Source organism: Rhinopithecus bieti, unplaced genomic scaffold, assembly GCF_001698545.2.
Source record: "Rhinopithecus bieti isolate Rb0 unplaced genomic scaffold, ASM169854v2 scaffold_39586, whole genome shotgun sequence".
Classification (NCBI taxonomy): domain Eukaryota; kingdom Metazoa; phylum Chordata; class Mammalia; order Primates; family Cercopithecidae; genus Rhinopithecus; species Rhinopithecus bieti.
Window position 1 is genome coordinate 2,991,349 of NW_016816842.1, and position 8,335 is coordinate 2,999,683.

The 8,335-nt window shown below is 37.5% G+C and overlaps 1 protein-coding gene across 5 annotated transcripts in view; it reads left to right on the top strand.

Moving 5' to 3' along the window:
- Positions 1-8,335, top strand: part of HSPBAP1 (HSPB1 associated protein 1) — a 51,124-nt gene that overhangs the window by 17,750 nt on the left and 25,039 nt on the right. For all 5 annotated transcript variants that reach the window (XM_017855364.1, XM_017855365.1, XM_017855367.1 and 2 more), the window contains exon 3: positions 4,956-5,137. In XM_017855364.1, coding sequence (XP_017710853.1) covers positions 4,956-5,137 — 182 coding nt within the window. The remainder of the gene's footprint in view (positions 1-4,955; positions 5,138-8,335) is intronic.

Genomic DNA, 8,335 nt, shown 5'->3' on the forward strand with positions numbered 1-8,335 from the left:
TGCACGCCTGTAATCCCAGCTCTTTGGGAGGCTGAGGCATGAGAACCACTTGAACTCGAGAGGCAGGGGTTGCAATGAGCCAAGATAGTGGCACTGCACTCCGGCCTGGACCACACAGTGAGACTCTGTCTCAAAAAAAAAAAAAAAAAAAAAAAAAAAAAAACACACACACACACACATTTATTTGATTGCTAGTGATATTGAACATATGTTCATGTTTATTAGTAATTTGTGTTTTTTTCTGATAATTGTTCTTTGACTATTTCCTTATTGGGATTTTAGGGTTTAAAAAATTTTTTGAATTCTTTATATATTATGAAGATTGTGGCATGGCACAGCGACTCACACCTATAATCCCAGCACTGTAGGAGGCCTAGAAAGAAGGATCACTTGAGGCTGGGAGTTCCAGAACAGCCTGGGCAACAGAGCAAGACCCTGTCTCTAAAAAAAAAAAAAAAAAATTGTTTTAATTAGCCGGGTGTGATGGTGCACACCTGTAGTCTTAGCTACTCAGGAAGCTGAGGCAGGAGGATTGCTTAAGCCCAGCAGTTCAAAGTTCTGACCACGCCACTGCCCACCAGCCTGGGCAACAGACTGAGACCCTGCCTCTAGAAATAAAAAAAATAAATAAAACAGATGCAAAAAAAGAAGATTGTGTTGTTAACTAATAAGCTTCCTAGTTATTGTTTGCTTTCTCATTTTAGCTTCACAGTTTTATATTTGTATGTAATCAAATAATGCTTTATTAACATTTTATTTTCATTTAACTTTAGAAATTCCTTCTTTATCCTGAAAATAGAGAAATATTCTAATAATTTTTTTCTAATTGATTAATGATTTCTTTTTTACATTTAACTATCCATTTCTTACTTATTTTGTTATATGGTATTCAATGAATTTTTTAATACAAATAGCTAAATTTGGAAATTTTATTCCAATACTATTTACTGAATATTTCTTTTTTACCCTACTGACTTTGGAAATCACCTTTATTATGTTACTATATTCTTGTATATTCCAGCATCAGTTTTTGGGCCACGTATTAAGCTACCAGTTTGGGGGCCAGTAAAACAGTTTTAAAACATGCTTTTAGTACTGGTATGTATTTTAATATTTGAATATATAGTTCATCCTCCCTAATTACTCTTTTTTCTTAGATATTATTGAATTTTATATATCTAAATGAACTTTAGAGTTACACAAAGTTCTCACTGTAAAGAGACCTGTTGGAATTTCAAATGAAAATTGATTAAGCTCTATAATTAATTAATCCCATTGTTATAATACTGTATCTTCCTACACAGGAACATGTTATCTTTACTTATGAAGTCTATTTGGGTCTCAGTAAAGTGATTTATAGTTTTTATATAGGTCTACAGATTCCTTAAAATATTGTAAATTTGTTATAGCTGTTACAAAGGAAATATTTTTGCCTGTTGTACAACAGTTTTCTAACTGGTTGTCACTGGTCATAGAGGAAAGCCATTTGTTTCTGTGTGTTTATATTGTGTGCACCTACTAGTTAGCCTGGGTAGTTTTGTGTTGTTGTTGTTTTTTTTTTTTTTTTTTTTGAGACGGAGTCTTGCTCTGTCACCCAGGCTGGAGTGCAGTGGCCGGATCTCAGCTCACTGCAAGCTCCGCCTCCCGGGTTCCCGCCATTCTCCTGCCTCAGCCTCCCGAGTAGCTGGGACTACAGTCGCCACCACCTCGCCCGGCTAGTTTTTTGTATTTTTTAGTAGAGACGGGGTTTCAGCGTGTTAGCCAGGATGGTCTCGATCTCCTGACCTCATGATCCGCCCGTCTCGGCCTCCCAAAGTGCTGGGATTACAGGCTTGAGCCACCGCGCCCAGCCAGTTTTGTGTTGTTTTGTGGGTTTTCTAGTTAGACAGGCATATGATTTTAAAAGTAAGGATAACTTTGTTTCCTCTCTGTTGAGTATATTTCTTATTTCTGTTTTAGATCTTAGGTCTTGGTTAGAATTTTTCTAGAATACTTGAATTAGAAGTGTTAATAATTGGCATTTTTGAATATCATGTGTTCCTTAGTTTATTTTAGGAAGCAGATAGAGAACATCACATAGCATTTTGGATCAGATTTGTTTCCCAAGATACGTGCTCAGTGGCAGTGTTGTATCTCAGTTGGCAGTAAATTTGGCAAGCAGTTGTAGAAATAATCCTGAACATCTGAAAGCAGGGGGATAGAGTGATCAAAAGACGTGTTTAGAGTTTAGGCATCATGTATTATTTCTTATTTGTAAGATGATGAAAGTTTAACAAAATGGAGAAATAGTTGTTATCCTGTTGTGCAAAAACTATTTTAGGACCCCTTTTTATAATAATTAAAAGCAAGCTCAGCTTGTACACTACTGCCAAATCCTGACCTCAGTTGCGCTTCTTACCTAGCACTCTACTTTACAGTAAGTAGGATGAACATTATAGTTGCCTAGACTACTTCAACATTAAATGAAAGAATCTTGGTAAAATTAGAAAGGAATGATTTCATTGCATAAGACAAACTAAGAATAACAACTGTACTACCCAGAAAGAAATTGTAATTATAACAAAATCAGAGCAGTACCTTTGATGATGCTACTACCAGGAAAGAGTGAAAAAATTCTATTTTGAAATCATTATGGAAATGAAAAGATCTGTCATTTTCATTCATTCCATTCATGATAATTTTCCCCTGACAGTAACAGTTCTCATATGTAATTTTTACATTTTTAGATTTAACATTTTTTAACGTGCAGAGCTTGCTATAACAGAAAATGGAGTCTTCTAATGAGGCCAGGTTCTGGGGGCTGCAAATCAGGCTTGCCTGAGATAACTGGCCTCAACAGAAAAGTCCTGCTTAGTCTACCCCAGGGGCAAGTAGCTCATTTAATGGCTTTAGTATTCAGTTGGATTGAATTCTAGGAAGTGAAAACTCCTAAGACGGTATAATATGTTTAGGCTTACAGTGGAGTTACTTAAATCTTTTAGAAATGAATCCTATTTCCCAGAGTCATACAGCTTTCTTGCCACATGCACTTTTGTTTGTCAAAATTAAACTTTATGTACTTCTGTGCTTTTATGGTAAATTTTTTATGAAGTTGATAAATTTTTTGTTTTTTGTTTTTGTTTTTGTTTTTGTTTTGAGACAGGATCTCACTGTGTCACCCAGGCTGGAGTGCAGTGGCACAGTCTCTACTCACTGCAGCCTCAACCTCCAGGGCTCAAGTGATCCTCCTGCCTCAGCTGCCTGAGTAGCTGGAACTACAGGTACATACTACCACACCTGGCTAATTTTTTTGTATTTTTTATAGAGACAGGGTTTCACCATGTTGCCCAGGCTAATCTCAAACTCCTGGGCTCAAGCAGTCCTCCCACCTCAGCCTCCCAAAGTGCTGAGATTATAGGCATGTGCCACTATGCCTGGCCAATGTTGATATGTTAAGAGTTTATGTATATCGATTGTTTACTATGTGCCAGGCATTAAGTGCTTTACAAAAATTGTTAAAATTTAAATAGTTCTTGAATATGTATATTTTAATCTTTTAGATAAATGTGCCCTAGTTAAGTTCTCTTGCTTCTCAAAGTGAGGTGACAAGTTAAAGTGGATGAATTAGGATGATTCGTTGACATACACCCTGTCTCTGTTATCTCTCTGCCATTCTGTGGCTTAGGAAAAAGAAGGGAAAGGAAAAAGATGATTGGGTAATTCTAAGCAGTTACAGGCAGAAACGTAGAGAAAAGATAAAAGCTGTTGAAAGAAGAATATTCATATTCTTCTTGCTACTGATTCAGCTGACTTTTAAAGGGTTCCAAGTAAATATATGAATGGATAAGAAGTACTAATAATAGTGCCTAACACTGTCTGGGCACGGTGGCTCATGCCTGTAATCCCAGCGCTTTGGGAGGCCTAGGTGGGCAGATCACTTGAGGCCAGGAGTTCAAGATTAGCCTGGCCAACATGGCGAAACCCCATCTCTACTAAAAAATACAAAAATTAGCCAGGCGTGGTGGCACATGCCTCTAGTCCTAGCTACTTGAGAGGCTGAGGCGGGAGGATGGCTTGAACCCAGGAGGCAGAAGTTGCAGTGAGTCGAGATTACACCACTGCACTCCAGCCTGTATGACGAGCAAGACCCTATCTCAAAACAAAAACAAAAAATAAAAAATAGTGGTGAACATTTACTGAAATCTGCTGTGTCAAGCACTGTGCTAACTGATCTACATCACATCTTGAAAAGATTTCATGTTTTGTAAAGGAAGTCATAATCAGATTTCTTAAATATTAACTTCCTATGTTCATTTAAGTTGCAAAAATAAAATTAATTTCATCATTCTTTTAGAAGAATAGTCTGTGTCAATCCAAGACTCCAATCTTGACTCATTGGGGTCATGCCCATAATAGCAAGCCACTGTGGACAGATAAGATACCTTTTCTTGAAGCTTTCCTGATCAACCCTCATCTCTAGTGATCTTTGCCTTTTCCAAGTGTCAGCAGCATAAAATTTTGCATTTAACTATATGGTGCCTCAAGTTTTTATTTACTAAATCCTCAAGTTTCGATTACTAAATCTACTCATAGGGTAGTCTTTAATCTTAAGGTTAAAACTGTGCTTTATACTTTTATGTTTAATCCTGAGTATTGTGAATTTTGTAAATGGCTCTAATTATATAATAAGTACAAATTAACTTTTAAATTTTTTAATTAATTTTTTTTTTTGGAGGTGGGGTTTTGCTCTGTTGCACAGACTGGTCTCAAATTCCTGGCCTCAAGCCATCTTCCTGCCTCAACCTCCAGAGAAACTAGGATTACAGGCATACACCACCACATCTGGCTCAAAACGAATTTTTAGTTAGTCTTCAAAGTTAACGTTTTGGTTGAAATCATCTTTATTTTTTAAAAAACAACAATAATTAGGAAATGTGTTCATTATACATTTAAAGTTGCATTCTCTTACATTGCAGTTCCTCAGTTTGAAACTACATGTAGTTATGTAGAAGCTACACTCGAAGAGTTTCTGACCTGGAACTGTGACCAGTCTAGTATTTCTGGACCATTTAGAGATTATGACCATTCCAAGTTCTGGGCTTATGCTGACTATAAATATTTTGTCAGTCTATTTGAAGACAAGACAGATATTTTCCAGGTAAGTCAGAACCTTCCTTCTAATCTTGGTAGGGATTTGTTTTTGAGAAAAGATCACAAATTAGAATCTCCCTGGCACCTTCTCTGCCTTTTTCTCTCCTAAGTAATCGCCATGAGTCTTGGATATTTCACCCACTCAAACCGCCAGATTTGCTGAAGAGAAGGAAGTGTACCATTTGGCTCACACAGATGAGCAGGCTTCCTTGTTTTCCTACTCCCAAACTTCCTATATACCCTCCTTTGCTTTTAAACAGTGCTTGAGTCGGTTTGGAGTATGTTAGAAGCATAGATTGTATGTAAAACTTCATTGCCTCCTGACCTCCCTGTAAGTTCTTGTCCCGTCAGTGAGGCAGATGAAAGCATAAACCTGATTCTGTGAAGAAGCATTCCTTGGGCTGCTGCTGCAATTTCTACCTGCTCTAGGGGTTTTGGACAGCTGTTTTATCTGGCAGTTCATGGCCTGAGGCAGAGAACATTTGGTTTCCAGTATCTGGTAGTGGAAGCCCTATAGAAGTGTGGGAGTGACTTGCAGAAGTAAAATTATGGAAGTTCTTTGCTGTATGTTGACATAACTGACAACAGAGTTTCCAGACCATATCCTCTTTTCTTTTAAGTGTTTTCTAACTTAAACTGGCAGTTTATTTTGTGAGATAATTTGGAAACTCTCTGCTCTTGTTTCCATGTGTGTCTTAGGTGTGGGGCAGGAATGGGAGCCATTCCAGAGGCTGTTTGGAGGACTCTGCCTTGCCCCCACTCAGGCCAAGCCTCCAGAGTCCTTCTTCCTGACCCTTCTTTGTGGAGAGAAATATTTCACCATCCCTGCAGGCTGTTCACCTCTTTTCCTCTCTGCCACCACCCACTCTCTGGACTTGGCTTTCATAGGCTGATAGTTCTTTGGCTCCTCAGTAATTTTCCATTCAGTATATATTTTTCTTTTTTATGTTGAGTCAAGATGTAAATGCTGATGTTAACATAGGTATTATAATAGATCCTCCCATCTCAGCCTCCCGAGTTGCTGGAAGTATAGGAATGTGCCACTGCGCCTGGCTTAATTTTGCTTTTTTATAAAAAAAAAAAAGAAAAAATGTGTCAACTTGCCCCATAGTTTTGTTGTTGTTGTTGTCGTTGTTGTTTTGAGATGGAGTCTCTGTCACCCAGGCTGGAGTACAGTGGCGCAATTTCAACTCCCTACAACCTCTGCCTCCCAGGTTCAAGCAATTCTCCTGCCACAGCCACTGCCCACCCCCTAACCCCAGTAGCTGAGATTACAGGTGCCTGCCACCACGCCCAGCTAATTTTTGTATGGTTTTGTAGAGACAGGGTTTCACCATGTTGGCCAGGGTGGTCTCGAACTCCTGACTTCAAGTGATCCACCAACCTAGGCCTCCCAAAGTGCTGGGATTACAGGCATGAGCCACTGTACCCGGCCTGTCATTGTTGTTAGTTGAGAATGTATTTTCATTCTCTTACCCATGAAAGAAATGCATAGGTTTTAAAAACATTCAGTAAATGACTCTGAATTCAAAGTCAATACCAAATCTACTATTTACTCATTTTTAAATGATAATTTTAAGGTAGATGTTTTTTCTTACAACCTTAATTGTGGTCACTTTATGGTTCTTTAATTATGGAACTTATAGATTTCATAGTTAACTTTAAAAGTGTTTTGTTATGTTTCTCATACCCACCCCCCACCACTCTGTAAATTAGACTAGTACTTTACTCCATATTTCAGGTAAAATATTGCTTAATAGTAACATTGATCAAGTACTTACTTTTGGGGGGGGGTTTCTAATGTTTTAGATTTATAATCCTCAAAGTAACTCTATGATTTAATAATTATCCCCATTTTAAGAAAAATGAGACCCAAAGAGGTTCAGTAAACCTTTTCTAAGATTGTACAACTAGGAAGGGGTAACCCAAATAGTCTGCCTTCAGAGCTTTAGCTACTCCAGAGCTTTAATGACTACTGTGCCTACAGAGGGTGTGCATACATTCAGTCCTGTTGGGACTCTCTGTCCTGAGTCTAGGCTCACTCTGCCTTGAATGAGTCTCTGATCTGACCCCATTAGTAGTTCTGTCTCATCCCAGGCAAGGCAGCACTGAGCAGTATGTGACCTGTCCATTAAGTGCGGATATAAAGGGCAGCCTTTTTGGCAATGTGCTGGAATTCTAACTGAGTCCTTATAAAATCTGATATTTTGAGTTGAATGAGTTTTCTGTCAGCTCATTATGGCAATTAATTCTGCTATGAATAACCACGTCCATTAGGATTACATCACCTTTTGTCTAAAAATTTTCTGGGCACTAAGTCTTCTTACATCACAAGTACCTATGTTGGTTTAATTCATTCAGCCACCAAGTCTTATTACTTGCCGTTTCAAGCTTTCTTATGTCTGTCATAAAATGGTGGGTAGTTAAGCATTAAAATGGGTACATTTTAAAAATGTTTATTAATTTATTTAAAATGACACAACCCACTATATGTTAACATAATAATGTTTTTAAGAAAATAACTGTATTCAAAAAATTTTCAATGTCATCAGAGGGATGGATTGTTGTACATTTTGGCATGTCTCCTTGATGTCTGGCTGTAAGAAGACAGCTGGATTCTCTGCTTCTCCATTCAAGCTATTGCAATTTGTTGGTTTGTTTAAAGTATATGAAGAAAATTTTGCCTCACACACATATGAAACTGAAAAAGGGAGGAGTATTTATTAATAACAGCCTTTTCAGATAGTTGTGGATTGTTTTTATACCACACCACACTTGATGAGGGGTAGTTTCTTAAAGGTTCATTAGTTGCAATATAAAATCTGAACCTATAATGAATGAACTCTGTACCCTTATAATAAAATCCATTGGTCTGTCTTGCACAGAATGGATCTTATGTAATGTTATCATGGACCATTTGGAAAATACTGGTTTACTGAATTATGTAGATCTTCCAAATGTTGACACATTTTCAGTATACTTGACACATTTCATTATTCAAAAAGTCACATTTGTTAATACCACAGTTCTTATCAGAAAAAAGTATTAAACTAAAGAGCTTCTGCACAGCAAAAGAAACTACCATCAGAGTGAACAGGCAACCTACAGAATGGGAGAAAATTTTTGCAATCTACTCATCTGACAAAGGGCTAATATCCAGAACCTACAAAGAACTCAAACAAATTTACAAGAAAAAAACAAACTA